General features: G+C 38.2%; 1 protein-coding gene across 1 annotated transcript; it reads left to right on the top strand.

Annotated features, from left to right (window-relative positions):
- The first annotated feature begins 551 nt into the window (after positions 1 to 551).
- Positions 552 to 17,628, top strand: LOC130908868 (suppressor of cytokine signaling 6). The gene is made up of 3 exons (XM_057824767.1): positions 552 to 766; positions 1,418 to 1,479; positions 4,743 to 17,628. The coding sequence occupies exon 3, from the start codon at positions 4,870 to 4,872 to the stop codon at positions 6,478 to 6,480; it is 1,611 nt and encodes a 536-aa protein (XP_057680750.1). The 5' UTR covers positions 552 to 766; positions 1,418 to 1,479; positions 4,743 to 4,869; the 3' UTR covers positions 6,481 to 17,628.
- Positions 17,629 to 18,500: the final 872 nt, after the last annotated feature.

Here is an 18,500-nt window from a genome sequence, read left to right as displayed (position 1 = left end):
CATTTAATTTCGTAAGTAGAGGTACCACTGTACTGAAGATGGATGCACTGCTGTGCACAACAAAAATACATTGATAAAATGCTTTAACATTTCAGCTTCAGGCATGTATAGGTTTTTGTTCCTATTACAAAAAATAGTTTTTTTTTTAACTGTTTGTTCCATTACACAGTACCCCCCCCCCCCCCCCCCCCCATTTAAAACACTTGTGCTCAGTAATAACTCAATCATTCACTGCTATTGACTGTGTTATACACTAAATCATTTTACATTGGGAGGGTTGGCATTGAATGACCATGTTTCAGTGCCACTGACAGTGATAGACATCTAATCTATATTAACTGGCATCCAGTCAAAATGGATTGGACGTCTATCGCCGTCAATGGCAGCTAATGCAAACTTGAATGGAATTGACTAAAGCAAAAAAAATCTAAACGTGGGAAAATATCTCTGTATACTCAATTTTTTGAATGTATACAGTTTATGTTCATTCGTAATAATTTGTCAAATAGTCCCTCAATTGACTGAAGCGTCCGTGTGTGTGCTCACTCCATCCCAGTCTGCTGCCTTGCCTGTCCTACTCAACAGGCAACAAAGGAAGAGGCCGGGAGCTACTCATGTGTGCTAACCTATTCAGTCGATAAGGTGTCACCTTATTGTGTTATTGTATTTTAGAATATATCCCTCCACCTTTTTACCAGACCTGCCAACTGTGGACATGTAAACGCCGATGTTTTTCCTGTGGATCTGGAAGCAGAAGAACTGCAAGGTAACGATTTATTGTATTCGACAACAAGCATGAAGGAAACTAGCTGATTGGCTTAGGTAGGTAGTATGCTAACATTAGCAAAGGTATCATTCGTCAGCTAAGAAAGGTGAAAGTGCGAATATATTTGTAAGTTGGGTTAGTTTTGATTTTCTCGTGAGCTGATGTGACAGGGTTTAGGTTAAAACAACGTTGGGTTGTTGTTTTTTATATTCGACTCATTCGGAATTGTTTACAATGTTAGTAGCAAACGTGCTAACAATATAGCTCGTCGTAGTAGCATTTTCTGGGGGCAGTTTTCAGTGTTCTTTTGACACGCTTCGTTGAGTAAAAATACACGACTTCTTTCGAGCACTCGTCGTAGTTTTATCTAATTACTGTCCTATTAAGCAGTGTTTTATAAATGCGATTTTATAGCAAAATGCTCCCTTTCATGGCTAAGCTAAAGGCGTACATCTAAATGTGTAGGCCGTGCTAGGCTAGGTCAGGACAAGCCCTTGGTTCTGTTTCCCTAATAGGCTCAGCAAAGAAGCAGGTTATATAAACTACTAGCTATTAACTCGCTGGTAATAACATGTTAGGTGAAACAATGTGTTTGAAATCTTGATAACAAGCTTTCTTTTATTTTGTCCTCTGCTCCATAACATCAAATAGGTGCTGGAAGTGGAACTTGACCCATTCAGTCTAGTCGAGTCACATTTTTTCTACTCATAATGGTGAGTAATAGATCTTCAGCTGTCATATTTTAACCTTTTTGGTGTGTTTTGATAGTGTCTGTCAGTACTGGGTGCTGACTCGTGAATGCACTCTAAATAGTAATGATATTTTAACTGTGATGTGAAAGGGCAGAGTATTTAACCTTATTTTAAATCTAGGATATTTATTTCAGTGTAAACAGACTTGGATTTGAGTGTTGGGAAATGTCATGTGTGCAGTTGTTAGACAGGGATTCCATTGAATCTTTAACCGTGGTTAATTTAGTCTAATGTTTGTGGTGACATTTAGACCACTTGATGTTTAATTACTAAGTACTTGAATGTTCTACTTTATGCAAGTGTGAATGTTCTAATTGTAGTATTGAAAATGTCAGCAATCAACGCCATTGCGGTAGAGTGTTAATGAAACGTTTTGTAAACTTCAATAATAAATAGTAGGGCTGTCAAACGATTACAATTTTTAATCGCGTTGATTACAGCTTAAAAATTAATTAATTGTAATTAATCACAAGTCAAACCATCTATAAAAAATACCATATTTTTCTGTAAGTTATTGTTGGAATGGAAAGATAAGACACAAGACGGTTATATACAGTGGGGAGAACAAGTATTTGATACACTGCCAATGGGTTTTCCCATTGACTGTGTATCAAATACTTGTTCTCCCCACTGTACATTCAACATACGGTACATAAGTACTGTGTTTGTTTATTATAACAATAAATCAACAAGATGGCATTAACATTATTAACATTCTGTTAAAGCGATCCATGGATAGAAAGACTTGTAGTTCTTAAAAGATAAATGTTAGTACAAGATATAGAAATTTTATATTAAAACCCCTCTTAAATTTTTCGTTTTAATAAAATTTTCAATCAAAAAATAAACTAGTAGCTCGCCATTGTTGATGTCAATAATTACACAATGGTCATGGTGCTGAAACCCATAAAATCAGTTGCACCCAAGCGCCAGCAGAGGGCGACAAAACACCAAAAACACAAGTAACAAGTGGACATTACACTGTGCTGTCATTTTAATCTGTTTGAGCGGGGCATGTGCGTTAAATGCGTCAAATATTTTAACGTGATTAATTAAAAAATGAATTACCGCCCGTTAACGTGATAATTTTAACAGCCCTAATTAATACCAAATCCCTTGTTCTGGACTTGCTTCTAAAAGAGAATTGATTTTTATTCAGCCATATTTAAAGATACAAATTGTTCAGCTTATAATGTGTGTCAAAATGATGTTATAACTAACTAATGGACAGACGGTTAACAAAAATATACAGTATAGTACAAAAAGTCAACTATGCTACTACTTATTAGGTCACCTGTCAACATTTTTTATATTATCCTCCACACGTTTCGCTAAATGTGTTCATATTTCTGCAGCTTGAATGGTAAAAAATAAATAAATAATATAGGCTAATGCTGCCAGTAGCATTTGCCATTAATTTAAGCAAACAAGTTGTGCTGCAACGATTAATCGATTAACTCGCGTAATTAGATTAGAAAAAAGCTTTGAATCAAATGTTGCTGCTTCGAATATTCGTTTAATTAAAGTGGTGTTGTAATGGTTTGTTTTTAAAGTGTTTGCAGTTAGTTTTATTGATTTTGGTTGATACACTGGCAACAGTGAATATGACATAACTCATTTAACATGGCTGAATCCAGCTGCTCCCTGTTAAGACCAATATAAGGTAAGTTTTTGTTTAAGCTAATATGTTTTTTATGCATTCGTAATTTATTTTCTAGGTATATTTCGCCGTTTTTAAGTGGGAATATGTTTTTGAACGATTTGTTAGGGTCATTGTCAGAAAACGTTAGCACTTTGTAGCTTTTAAGCTAGCGGACGTTTGCTATCCAAGTTAAGCCAATTGTTCTCTTGTTGTACTTAGATCCTCATTTTAGGGTTGTCAAAATTATCGCGTTAATGGGCGGTAATTAATTTTTTAAATTAATCACGTTAAAATATTTGACGCATTTAACGCACATGCCCCGCTCAAACAGATTAAAATGATAGCGCAGTGCCATGTCCACTTGTTACTAGTGGTTTTTGGTGTTTTGTCGCCCTTTGCTGGCGCTTGAGTGCGACGGATTTTATGGATTTCAGCACCATGAGCATTGTGTAATTATTGACATCAACAATGGCGAGCTACTAGTTTATTTTTTTGACTGAAAATTTTACAAATTTGATTAAAACGAAAACATTAGGAGGGGTTTTGATAGAAAATTTCTATAACTTGTACTAACATTTATCTTTTAAGAACTACAAGTCTTTCTATCCATGGATCGCTTTAACAGAATGTTAATAATGTTAATGCCATCTTGTTGATTTATTGTCTTAATAAACATATACAGTACTTATGTACAGTATGTTGAATGTATATATCCGTCTTGTGTCTTATCTTTCCATTCCAACAATAATTTACAGAAAAATCTGGCATATTTTATAGATGGTTTGAATTGCGATTAATTACGATTAATTAATTTTTAAGCTGTGAATAACTCGATTAAAAATTGTAATCGTTTGACAGCCCTACCTCATTTATTTATTTTTTATACTGTTTGAGGCAAGCTCAGGTATTCCAGTTTTATTTTTAAATGAAAGTGCAATTCTGCATAGTTTGAAGAAACACTAGGGAATTTTATTTTGCAATCGCATTTAATGCTCTTCTAAAATTTATTCTGCAACACATTAAATGTTCCTAATCCGATTACTCGATTATTAAAACTAATTAGTTGATATATGATTCGACTACTAAAATAATCGATAGCTGCAGCCCTACAAACAAGCAGTGTGTAGTTTGCTTCTTTTAAACACATTATTCTTGGTTATTTAGTGTCATAGTGAAAATCAACTGGGAGTGGTAAACATTATAAAACCCCTTTTTTGATGAAATGTTCACTATTTGTGAAGTGAGTGTACTGCCTTGCACTGGTAAGTCAAAGCCAAAATTTAGCCATGGGTATTATTTTTTCATATGCTTGCGTGTTTGGGAACAGGGCATGTTTTATTACTTTGCCTGTTAACATTTTTACTTTCCTGGGGGCAATCATGAAGCAGTTAACTTGGAGCACTGATCTCTTCATTCATCTTTTTTGGTCACGGGTTTGATAGAACTGTCCACAACTTCCTCACATGGAAGCACAACTACAGTCAGAATTAAATCCTTGAAATAAAAATGAAGGATACATGATTGTTCTTTGTAAGCTGAAGAATGTTTCACTGTATTTTTTGCTTTCCCCCCCTCTTTTCAGGGTCTGGGGGCTCTGCTGAATGCATGACTTATGTACGACGTGATGGGAGGATACTGTGGCTAGTACTTTCATCAGGATACAAGGAGAGACCTCCCATGCCCCCCAATTTGGCGGAGGCCCAGTCAGAATGAAGAAGATCAGCCTGAAGACCATTCGGAAGTCGCTGAGCATAAAGGGCAAAGAGGACGGGGACTTTGTCATGCTCCAGCAGCCCCCTGTAAGCACAGAGTTCTCTAAGGACGAGTCACTTTTTGGTGGCTGCTACACCAAAGACCTTTCAGGGTGTGATCTGGGCTGCGAGGAAGACAAAGGTGGGCAAAATAAGAGCCGGTCAAAGAGCGAAGGCCTGATGGGTTCACTTAAGAGAAGGCTGTCCGCAAAACAGAAGGCAAAGAGCAAAGCCGGCTCATCAGCCATTAGCTCAACAGACGACGAGGACACCTTCTCCTCCTCTTCTGTACCCATCGGCTTCAACGAGGTCAAAGCCCAGAGACCTCTAAGGTCTTCGTCGCTACGGAGTCACCACTACAGCCCCTCGCCGTGGCCTCTGCGGCCAGTTAACTCTGACGACGCCTGCATAAAGATGGAGGTCAAAGTTAAAGCCATGGTTCACTCGCCGAGCCCCAGTCCCACATTGAACGGCATCCGAAAGGAATTCAGCGATTTTCAGATGGATGGGCTCTTTCAGGACCAACCCGAATCCTTAAAAAACATTCAGCAGCCACAAAACGGTGAACTGCACCTGAATATTGAAGATAATGATGTGCCTGTAGTGCTGGGGCTGACGCCCCAAGACTACATTCAGTACACAATGCCTTTAGATGAGGGAATGTACCCAGAAGGGTCCCACTCCTTCTGTCTGGACACCGCATCTCCTATGGAGGTGGGGGCAGAGGCGGACAATGGGTCCCCACTGATGGATCAGGGACAGGAGGAGCATGAAATGGTTGGTGGCTTGCCTCCAGATCTCTTCATGGACACCTCAGTTAATAGTCTTCTTATCGGTTCTGCTGACATGATGCTTCAAAGCCCAAGAGGAGAGGTCCCGCCTCCTCTCTCGCCTCTCTTGCCTCCCATGAGCAGTAATGGTCGTTTTCCCCGGACTTTCTCTACCTTCAGCTCTTCAGACAGCCAAGTTGCTGAAAGGGTTAGACACCACCTCAACTTTGATCCCAATTCAGCTCCTGGAGTCAGCAGAGTTTACGACTCTGTCCAAAGCAGCGGGCCCATGGTGGTGACCAGCTTGACGGAGGAGCTGAAGAAGCTCGCCAGGCAGGGTTGGTACTGGGGCCCCATCACACGTTGGGAGGCGGAGGAAAAGCTCATTAACTTGGCCGACGGCTCGTTTTTGGTCCGAGACAGCTCGGATGACAGGTACCTGCTCAGCCTGAGTTTTAGGTCACAGAGCAAAACTCTCCACACCCGCATCGAACACTCCAACGGACGCTTCAGCTTCTATGAGCAACCTGACGTAGAAGGACACACGTCTATCGTAGACCTCATAGAACACTCGATAAAAGACTCGGAGAACGGTGCTTTTTGTTATTCCAGGTCTCGCTTACCAGGGTCTGCAACCTACCCAGTCAGACTCACCAACCCCGTATCTCGGTTTATGCAAGTACGCTCGCTGCAGTACCTTTGTCGCTTTGTCATTAGACAGTACACAAGGATAGACCTTATCCAGAAACTGCCCTTGCCTAACAAGATGAAAGATTACCTACAGGAAAAGCACTACTGACATACATAGGACAGTGGTGGCTATTTTGCACTTTTTATGTTCAGTGAGGTGTACACAAGGTTCACACACGCCTAACGTCCTTTGAGAGGATTGGTTTTACTTGGAAGTCAATCACTCACCAAACGCTGCAACAAGTTATCCCAGTTGCACAATCAAATGCTGAAACGAGGCCTAGATAACTTTCAGAATTGAAGTTGACGTTACTATTATGGATTTGTTGAAATAAAGAATTTCACATAAAATTTATGGGCCCAAAAAATTACTGGCAAAACTCTTAAACCGACCAGTTATGCGCATCGGTTTCTATATCACTGATGTTTGCAAACACGGTTAAAGCAACAAACACTAGGTAACTTTTCAACCTTTATAAAATATTTTCATAACAATTGTGATGATATGTCGACTGACAACTATTGAATGACACCTCTTTTATATCTTGAGGGGGTTTGTATCGATTTCACCGGCACTAATTATCCTTGAGGAGGGTGGCAGGAACCCTGCCACACAAAAAAACGACAAATGTGCTGACTGCTTTACGGCATACTTCGTTTCCCCTTTCATTATAAAGACGCAAGTTGATGCGAACGCCTTCGAGAAAATTATGCAAAGATGGCAGAGCAACATAAGAGACAAAAAGTTTTATCCGAGGAGGAAAAAAAAGGGCAGCTACCAGGGATAAAATGATACTCAAGAATAGGCATGTGCCAGCTACCGGTTTCAAGGTTTACCGTGGTATGAAAATGTCACAGTTTCAAAAAATTTTCCGTCATACCGTAGTTACGGTATTAGCCATTTTTGAGGTCCCAAAAATGTAGCGAGAAATCCGAGCGGCAGTGCTCACCCATCTCCTTCCAGTTCTTGCTCTGTCCTGTTTCTTTCAGTGACACTACACCTGAGCCCCCTTCCCCTCAAAAATAGAAAAAGCCGCTAGTATGGGAGTACTTCAGCTACCGAAAAGAAACCGAGGAGGAATGACCTCCAACATGATTTCACATTTATGTGATCATCATCCGTCACTTTACACAAAATTTAAGAACACTGTCATGAACGTTTCCCACCAGCTACGAGAGTTCACTCAAGGTGGTTTAGTGTGTCTAGCGATGGTAAAACAAATACTATAATGTAAGCTTGTTAACGAGGCAGATAACGTGGCTTGTTACCATGCCAAGACGACAAACTAGTTTCCGCTCTACCATTAGCCTACTTTTGTAAATTCTTCCGCCATTGTAAACATCTGTCAATTTGCAAATATGTTGTGAAAAAAAAAAAAAAAAATCCTTCAATGGAAAACTGTATTTTCAAATTTTAGAGCTATAACTGCGATAACCGCGCTATTTTTGCTTAAGGTTATCATATACCCCTTCCCCACTGGCCAAAAACCCATGTCAACCCACTAACAATCGGCTTTTGGTGGCAGTGGGAAAGGTGCAGCGACCCGCCTTGACCCGTGTCAATCAACCCGCCAAGCGACCCGCGTTAAAATCACCTCGGCTCTGATCGTCATGCAGTGTGAAAGCAAAACCCCAGGTCAACAGTCAACACCCTAATCAACGTGGTGACGTAGGCTCTTACGTGATGCGTCATAACTCTTTTGAATTTCAAACCAAAATTCAGGTTGCCTACGTTGCCTCCGAACAAGCAGAGTGTTGATCCTTTGCTGCATTTCGACCATTTTGAGGGCAGTAAAAAGCATGAAAACAGAACACAAACGGAAAGGAGGCTTCCATGTTGCTCTGCATTGTTTACTTCCTTAAACTGAATGAATTCGGTCGCAGTTGTCGACGCGCACCTTAGCATGGTGACGTCACGTAACCTTACGCACGGCGGAGGAAGGGTGAGGGGTTAGACGGGTGGAAAAAAAAACAAAAGACAGCTTTTTTCTTTCAATGGGAAAGGTGCCAAATGCCAATTGCTAGTGGGTGGCAACAGCTTGGAAAAAACGCGCATTTACCCACTACTTTCAGCGGGAAAGGGGCAATACATTCAAAATCTCATACCGGCACATGCCTACTCAAGAATAAACATGGGCCCGACTTTCACTTGCTGGCGACGGTTGCTAACCTTCTTTTGCTATTGCTTAGCTACAACTGGATTAATTACCTAATTACTTATTATCCTTCACATAGCCGCTAGGAACAGAAATGTCGTTTAATCCATCTGCAAGCGACCGGAAGATCATTATATTACGACACTGTGCGGGTGTGCGCTGGTCCTCATGGGAAACGCAGTTTTCCGTAAGGCAAAAGACTACTGCTTTTGTCCACCAGTGTCGCTAAAATTGACCAAGACTGAAAAGTTATCTAGTGTTGCTTTAAGCGGCCGAAAACAACTTTCATATTAACACGCGTTGATTGTCGAAGCCGACTTTCACTTAGAAACAGATGCAATTTATTAACTGGATGTTTTCTCACTGCTAATGTACTAAATGCGTTCACGGTATGACACAGGTGACAACTGTATTCTTCAATCTATGTCAACTAGTGAATACTTTGGCCTAGTGGTAGAACCAGAGAAAGCACAAAACTATACAAGAATAGACTTGGGAATCTCAAAATTGTTCAAGCAAATGCTACGCAAATATGAAACATTCTTTATTGTTATTGTTTTGGGTTTTTTAAGTACCTGTACAGTGGCCTGACCCAAAATGAGACATTTAAAAAAAAAAACCTTGGTCATGTACGATGAGCTTTAAAGTAACCTCTGGCTATGTGGAGCCATTCTATATTATGCAAAACTAACGGTACTGAAGATGCTGGATTTTTATCCCCGCTTTGTGGAAACAGCATTGTGTTAATATTGTGCTCTATAAAAAAGTGGGACCTATTATGCTTATTAGTGATGAACTTTACAGTTTTATTTCATTTACTGTTAATTAATACAATATTGCTGCAAACATGCTAAAGTAGTGTTTGTATTCTAATTTTTCATGATGTCAACTTATTCGTGATGTTAGTATTGTTTTTATTTTTTTGTACAGAGAGACCTAAAGTTTAGGCATATGTGAATTTAAGATGGCTCAAAATAATGTAAAATTACTACTAGAGGTGGGAAAATCTGGTTACCTGACGATACGATACGGTTTGCTATACAAGACTAACAATAACGAGTTCAAGATATGGTGCGACCAAAATTTTCCATACATTGGTCAGGAAACATTGTAGGATATTCTACAAAACTACTAATGCTTTGAGTTTATCACTAGTAGACGTTCAATGCATTTGAAGTCGCTGCCACCCTCCCACTTCAAATGGATTGGACGTCAATGCCTGTAAGAGGCAGCCAATTCCAGCCAATTCATTTCTCATGTTGATTTTTGGTCACTTCCTGATCATTTTAGGGTATTTTCGGGTCACTTCTTGTTGATTTTGGATGACTGAAAAGGAAGCAACTCAAAAATGTCCCCCAAATCAACAGCAAATAACCTAAAATGAACAGGAAGTGACCTGTTAAACACAAAAGACTGACTGTAAATTCTCTGGTATGCATCACAAAACAAAACTCAACATTTAAAAAAAAAAAAAAAAAAAAAAAACGACTCCAGCGTTGAAAGTCAAAATCACGAAAGTTGGGTATGTCGTAACACTGGGACTACCTGTATATCGATAACCTTTTCGGTTGCAAAGTATCACGATCAGAGGTGGGTTGAGTAGCCAAAAATTTTACTCAAGAGTAGCGTTACTTCAAAATAATATTACTCAAGTAAGAGTAAAATCAGTCATCCAAAAAATGTACTCAAATTACAAGTAAAAAAGTATCCAGTGAAGAGAATACTTCAAGTAATGAGTAACATTGTGAGTAACTGCTTATTTTTGTTTATTTATTATATATTATTTATTTTTTTAAACAATGCTATTGTTTTTTTTCTCTCAGCACAAACTTACATATCTGAACTGTTCTAATGATACTGTACAATAACCCATTACATAACAATATTAGGCCAAAGAAATCAAAACAAAACAAAAAAAAAAAATCATTGAATTCCGGCAAGAGAGGAAAAAAAGACAGAAATGAAGCATTATTTGTCCAAAGAGCATGAGTGCCTCGCCCTCTAGTGGAGAAAATAGCTCCTAGTTTGAATCGTGAATACTTTAGATCCTTCATAGTGACTATTATGAAATTAAAAGGATCATATCTCCAGTTTGTCGTGGTCAATTGGTGCCAAATAAAAAGTGGGAGAGAAGTTTCAATCCACGCTTTCGAGTAATGTTGAGGGCAGCGTTCAATGTCAAATACTTCATTTTTCACGGTTCTTTAAAGACCCCACGTGAATGAACAAGCTTGCATGATCATAGAACGGCAAGCTTACATCTGATTGGTGGAATAGAGTCGTGAATATTGTTGTGACATCTCATTGGTGAAATTAGTAGCGCTACTCTTGGCAATGGCATTTCTGGAAAACAAAATCTAATATGTAGAATAAAGAGGAAAAATGTAACGACTAGCGGAGTAAGAGTAACGTTTTTTATTCACAAATATACTCAAGTAAAAATAAAAACTATGGCTTAGTAAAACTTCTCTTAGAAGTACATTTTTCTCAAAAAGTTACTCAAGTAATGTAACGGAGTACATGTAACACGTTACTACCCACCTCTGATCGGGATATATCAACTTTTCAATATATTGTAACACCCCTAATTACTACTACTACAAGTTTAAATTTGGACGTTTTGTTTGTGGTTTTACTATTTGTGTACTAAACTAATGTAAGTATAACGGGTCCCTTTTAGAGTACTCATTTTGTGTAAGGAATACTACGCAGGAGCTCGAGCGAAGAACTTTGCTGGTCTTTTAAAAATCTGGTTATTTGCATGTTGTGAAAGCTTCAACAGTTGACCTCAATGAGAAAAGATGTCACGATGGGTTTTGAAATCCCAAATATAGGCTTGGTGAGTTTTTTTTATTTTTTAATTATAATAAAGTACTCCAAGAACCTACAGTATAAGCAGACCTGTTGTCACTTGACCTCAATACTTGTGAAGTGTCTTAAAGTCTGACCTAGATCAAATGAATTCCTAAATTGGTGTGAGCCCTGTGTGAAAGGATTTGGGAAATCCCTGGTTGGCGTGATGTCAAGGTCTGAGCTTATGACAATTCCATTACAGATGCTTCGATTCATTAACTCCGGGTGGAGGACAAAAAAAAAAAAAAACATTCGAAATGCAGCAGTTTCTACAGAGGATAGGGAAAAAGCACATACTTAATTACACAAGTGCTTTACATGAATACCTTGATCGGGAATTCTTGTTACATGAGTTCTGATTTTAGCACCTGAGTGCGTGGAGATGTCCCTCAGACAACTGCTAGGGCTTTAGTTTAATGTCTGATAAATTAAGAACTCTGAATAGTGTTGCATGTTAAGGGTTGTAGCGTTTAAAGCATTCGAGTTGTATAGGAATGAAGGATGTAGGTTATGCTAACCTGTGTACTGGGATGTTTCTGTCAAGTTGGAAACTTTAATTTTTTTTTTTTTTTTGCTTTGTGACATTTACTATCTTAGTGAAATTTGCGCTACATGGAAAATGTGAACCGTAATTTTCGGACTATAAGCAGCTACTTTTTTCCCCTCATTTTGAATCCTGCGGCTCATCGTCCAGTTTGGCTTATTTGCTGATTTATTTGGGTTAAAAGGTAACTCTTTATTTGTCATGAGACTGTTATAAGAACGTCATCATTATGACATGACACTATGGCTAGCTAGGTTCATACCGCAGGTATTAATGCACAATTCCGATTTTTTTGTCATATCTGTTTTTTTGGCGTGCCCGTTCAGACTGCCTTAGTCCAATGAGCATGTTCAAGTATTGCGCATGCAAACTGACCCACATGCGCAGAAGCATCAAAATAAATGACTACACATGCTGGTTCTGCATCATTCTCTGGTGATCATATTTTAGGTTTCCAAAAAGAGGACACAAATAACAGAAATAGATAATCCCCGTTTAGTTTTATATTCAAAGTTTATATGGATTGATGGAACACATGCACACACAATATTCCAAATGTATATGGATTGACAGAATGCATGCACCGTATAGCTATGTGTGCGTCGTACATGCACGCACACACATACAGTTAGTTTGCACCGACACTCGGCCATGTAAGCAATATTGAAATTCAGTACTGCTCAATTACCACACAGAAAGAAAACCGAGCATTCCCCCCATTGTATTTTTTTTCCTGGCTGTGGTCAAGCTCGCCTCTTCCCAGAAAGCCGAGTTCAAGCTAGGCGCTAACGCTACTGTACAGCTACATCGCTGACATAATTGCTGCATGAATTCCGATTTGGGAGACTTGACAGTTCAGACCGCCACCACATTCTGGAAAATTGTGGCCCAGATTGCATTTAAACCACATACGAAAGTGACCTAGATGGGATTTGAAATGGTCCACTTCAATGCGACTTGTCCCGTTCAGACCGTCAAGTTAATGCCTAACTCGAGTCGGATTCATGCATTAAGACCTGCGGTATGAACGTTGCCTATCATGGACATTACTGATCATGTCATTCATGCATTCATTAATGCTCCTGACAATGTCATGTCATATGCCACGTTTACATGGAGCCAAATATTCCAATTACAATCGGAATATTTGTTCAAACCGAATAAATATGTTCCATATAAACACATCATTCGGAATGAACAGGCCCAAACCGAATGGAATTTCATTCCGATTCACAGGGGTGGAATATTCCTTTTCCCAAACCGATTAGAAGTAAAATTATATCATGTAAACAGGGAAGCGGAATGGTGTCTGGTTGCGTTCTTTCTGCGCATGCTCCGTACTGACGTGGTGACGTCACTTGGTGACGTAAGTAACATCACTTGCAACATGGCTTCCAAGCACACGCACAGCGCACCCAAACAACTTTTTAAATGAACGGCGTATCATTCTGAAGTTTTGTTTCCACTCGAAAAGTTAAAACAGCAGCTGATCTGACGATCGATCTCCATGTTTTGCAACGTGACGCTTTGTTTTGATTAATCTGCGCATGTCAGACGGCAGTTGTCAAACGTCATCTCGGAATAAAGGCAGTCACATGTAAACGCTGGATCGGAATAGATGAAGTGACATGCAAACAGCTGATGTGAAATTTCCATTCGGAATGATTTGAATCGGTTTGAATAAAAGTCAGCATGTAAACGTGGCTATTAATACCATAACTGGTAATTAATTAAACAACTAGAACATTAACTGAAGAAATAATTAGCACAAAACATGAATTTCAATTGTTATTTACGTCTGTAGCGCAGCAATGCATGCTAGGAGGCATGTTGGATGACAAGTGTTGACCGGCAGCAGAGGTTGACTGTCCGTGATGGCCAAATGAAGCTTTTTGAAGCAATGAAGCTTTGCAGCTAGTTGGTTCAAAGCTTCATGGTGGTTCATTTGGTCTTCTGACAGTCTTACGTTGCAGCTGTCAAATAAATTGTTACCGGTTAATATCTTTTTGTGTAAATAAAATACAATACATAATACAGTGAGGGCAGCTGTGACTAATATTCCAGTGCGGCTTATCCATGAACAAATGTTGTTTTCATATCAAATTTCGTGGGGAAAGCTTATAGTCAAGTGCGGATTATAGTCCGAAAATTACGGTATTTTTTTGGGGAGTAGAATTAGGCAAACGTAACACACAAGAATTCTTTTGCACTCTCATTTTTCATCCTGCCAAGAATCGTCTTTCCCAGTCGCACGGTAGTCTTTATTTCTTCATGTAAGCGTTCGGTCAACTATATACTGTAATTAGTTTGGTGTCATACGATATTTGTGGAACATGAAGAGGAAGGCACCAGCATCTCTGTTCAGATAAGCGGATCATGAATGTGGACATACTTTTGATGGAAATGTGAAAATATTTTTCTATTGTATTTCTTTTTGGACTTCTTCTTTGTCACATTTTTGAATAGCAGGAACCCTTTTCATAAAGTGTTGCTGCTCTGATTTTTTTTTTTTCATCCCTTATCAATACTTTTAAGCATTAATTCCTTCCGTGTGATTTCAGATGTTGATGCCTGTTCAGCTTGCTGTTCCGCACTTAACAAGAATTTTTCTGTGCATCTCGATGAATGTAGGTGATCGTTTACAACATCTTTTTTTTTTTTCCCCGTCCATGTTTTGTTGACGTCTCGAATATATTGGTACAAGACTTTGTCATGTGTTCTACATATTTGTGCTGCTTACCGAAAATGATTGCCTTTCTTATATTTAACAACGAGGGAACTAGAATGTTGCCAATGTTGATGTATGTATCGTACACATGATGGCGAGTTGGGAGAGCAACGCAGATTTACAATTTTTCTCAAAATGAGTTCAGTTCAAAAGACCCATTATAGAAATGATCGGTAGACACACATTAGAATTACTAGTTCGAACCAGTTTACATTGTTTGTCAACTTTCCAAAGTAGACAGTCTTTTGTAATTTCTTTTGTTAATCAGCAGTGATTTATTGCACATTTTGGATACAGTTAAAGAGTTTTTGTATCTGCCAATTATAAATTATAAATAAAAAAGTTATATTCTAAAAATGATTGCTTTTGTTTCAAGTACTTTTTATTTAATCTACTTCGGATGCTCACAAAAAGTAAAATGAGACGGGCTGCATGATTGCTATTTACCGTATTGGCCCTAATATAAGACGGCCCTGATTATAAGACGACCCCCTCTTTTTAAAGAGTCAAGTTTGAAAAAAAGACATTTTGAATACCAAATTAAAAATTATATACTGGAAATAATTACATCTGAAACAAATGATTATAACAATATGTTTGAGAGAAAAAGCATGTTCTTTTGCCTCATTCAAATCTTTATATATGAACATTTAAATATGTAAACTAAAGTGCAATCACATTCGTAAATGGTTGGCTTCTGGTTTTTTGAAATGTAAATATACCGATCTATTGTGATAAAACAACAAAATTGCAATAACTGCATTAACTGCATCAAAGTGAGGTCTAACTGTAACTGAAGCAGTGCTGCAACGATTAATCGATTAACTCGAGTATTCTATGAGGAAAAAAATATTCGAAATAAGCTTTGTTGCTTCGAGTATTCGTTTAATTAAAGTGGCGTTGTAATGGCTTATATTGAAAGTTTTTTCATTTAGTTTTATTGATTAGGGTGGATACACTGCCCTCTGGTCTGCCTCTTTTCACATGGCTGAATCCAACTGCTCCCCGTTAAGACCAATGTAAGCTTTTGTTTGAGCTAATGTTTTTTAATGCATTCACAATTTAGTTTATAGGTATATTTAGCCGTTTTTTGTGGAAATGTGTCTGAACCATTTGTTAAGAGTATTGTAAAAAAAAAAAAAAAAAAAAAAAAAGTTATCATTTTATAGCCTTTAAGCTAGCGGACTTTTTCTATTTAAGTTAGCCAATTGTTCTTTTGTTGTACATAGATCCTCATTAAAAAAAAAAAATTATACCGTTTGAGGCTCAGCTCAGGTATTTTAATTTTTCATGTTCCTTCTCCTATTACTCGATTATTCGAACTAACTAGTCCATCGATTAATTGACTACTAAAATATTCGATAGATGATGCCCTAAACTGAAGTCTTGAAACAAATCTGAATAAGGTAAAACATTGCAATAAAATAATGCAAACTGGTGAAACTTGAGAGTAGCTGAGATCTGTCATGACAGAACATTACTCCTCAAGTTCAGCATTCGCTTCAATGATATCTGGCGCCATCTAGCGTCGTGAATGAGTATAATGTCTAGACCCCAAATATAAGACGACTCCCACTTTTTCAGTTTTATTTCAATGCAAAAAACACCGTCTTATATTTGGGCCAATACGGTACTAAAATTACCGTAATTTTGGGACTATACGCCGCTACTTTATTCCCTCATTTTGAATTGTGTGGCTTTTCGTCCTGTGCGGCTTATTTGTTGATTTATTAAGTTTAATAGGTAACACTTGGACAGAGGCGTCATAGGACTGCCATAATTATGTGACACTATTATAGGCATTAAGAATGTCACTAACTCCAGTTATGTCCAGCTCGGATATTTTACATCCATTCAAATGGGAGATAATTTGCCGGATGACACTAAATTACATCGTTTAAATGCATTCATTAATGCTCATGACAGTGTTATGTCATAATTATGATTGTCCTATGACAGTCTTATGGCACCACTATCAAATAAAGTATTACCAGATACCATAACTAGCAATGCATGCTAGGAGGCATGTTAAACAACAACAATGTTGACCGCAGGTGGCAGCAGAGGTTAACTGTCAGTGATGGCCAAATGAAGCTTCTTGAAGCAATGAAGCTTTGCAGCTAATTGGTTCAAAGCTTCATGGTGGTTCATTTGGTCTTCTGACAGTCTTACGTTGCGGCTGTCAAATAAAATGTTACCGGTTAATGTCTTTTGGTGTAAATATCCTATAATGCAGTAAGGACAGCTGCGACTAATAGTCCAGTGCGGCTTATCCATGAACAAGTGTTGTTTTCATGTCAAATTTGGTGGGTGACGGCCTATACTTAGGTGCGCTTTATAGTCTGAAAATTACGGTAATTGATTCAACAATGTAGCATTAGTTGTCTGCAGTGTTGTTTTCTTCAACGATGACGAAAATATTTCGTCAACGAAAACATTTTTTCATGACTAGACGATAACAAGCTAAAAACGTGTTTTGGGAGACTAAAGCATAACGAGATGAATGCCAGTTTCTGTCTGACGCCACGATAACGACACGAAAATGCACAATAGTTTCCTGTGTGACATTGAATGTGTAGTTAGCCAGCATCGTAGCAGTGTCTGGTTGAGTCAACCATGTTACAACAATTTAACTCGAGTAATTCCATTAGAAAAAGCTTTGACCCAAATTTTGCTGCTTCGAGTATTCGTTTAGAGTGGCCTTGTAATGGTTTGTTTTGAAACTGTCTGCATTGAGTTTTATTGATTTGGGGTATACACTGCCCTCTAGTGGCAACAATGAATATGATAGAACTCATTTAACATGGCTGAATCCAGATGCTCCCTGTTCGAGTATAAGGTAAGTTTTTGATTGGAGTATCATTGTAATTTTTTGTTTGGAAACTGCATTTAGTTTTATTGATTTGTATAGATACACTTCCCTGAATCCCTCAATATGACATAACTCATTTAACATGGCTGAATCCAGCTGCTCCCCGTTAAGACCAACATAAGGTAAGTTTTTGAGTTAATGTTTTTTTTTTTTTTTTTTTTTTATGCATATGGCAGAAAACACAGACAAGACTGAAAAAGCCGTTTCTGCTCTTGCAACCCTCTATAAAATAAACTGCTGTAGCCAAAAGAACCGGTGCGTTTGATAGAACAATATGTCTATATGCTGCCATAGGAGATTCATGGCGTATTAAGCCCCCGAACTATTTTTAATTTGTCCCTTTTACCCTGGAAACCCCGGTTTACAGACGTTGCGCAACCGCTTTTGTTTCAACCTAGTCATAAAAAGAAGGTAAGTATTCGTATTCATTATTTGAAATGTCTGTTATTTTTAGCTTAGAATCATTAATCGATGTCTAATATTTAGCTAAAAAAAAAACGACTTTAATAAATTATTCACTCGCATATTTTAAACTTTTAAACAAATGACGTCACAATGAAAAAATTGGCGTGTGTAAAAAAGTCACGGATATCTACCTCATAACTATCGCTTAATTGTATTTTTTTTCGTTACTGTCGCATTTTCCCCAATATATTAGATGATAAATAATCGATCCAAACAAAGAAAAAAAAAAAAGTTTGAATAGGTAAATATATGAAAAAATCTCGACCACTCCTTGATGTCTGCGATTTCTGCATCGCGACCCTTGTTATATTACCATGTTTCACCCATAAAATCCCCAATAAATCCAGCTGTGGCCATTCACAGCTGTGCCTTGACTCTTGGTGATACATGCTACATGGAGTTTTTGGATCGAAACAAGGTAAGTACGTGATAATATCTCGTTAGAGTCATGGCGTCTGTAATTCTACTCTCCCGTGCTCTCACCTCCAGATAGGGTTTTGCTGTTTAATTT

The sequence above is a fragment of the Corythoichthys intestinalis genome, chromosome 20 (genome assembly GCF_030265065.1).
Source record: "Corythoichthys intestinalis isolate RoL2023-P3 chromosome 20, ASM3026506v1, whole genome shotgun sequence".
Lineage (NCBI taxonomy): Eukaryota > Metazoa > Chordata > Actinopteri > Syngnathiformes > Syngnathidae > Corythoichthys > Corythoichthys intestinalis.
This window is presented reverse-complemented; position numbering and strand designations above follow the sequence as displayed.

Bases quoted from the DNA above. Each gene is read 5' to 3' on its own strand.
- LOC130908868 (XM_057824767.1), top strand. From the start codon at position 4,870: ATGAAGAAGATCAGCCTGAAGACCATTCGGAAGTCGCTGAGCATAAAG.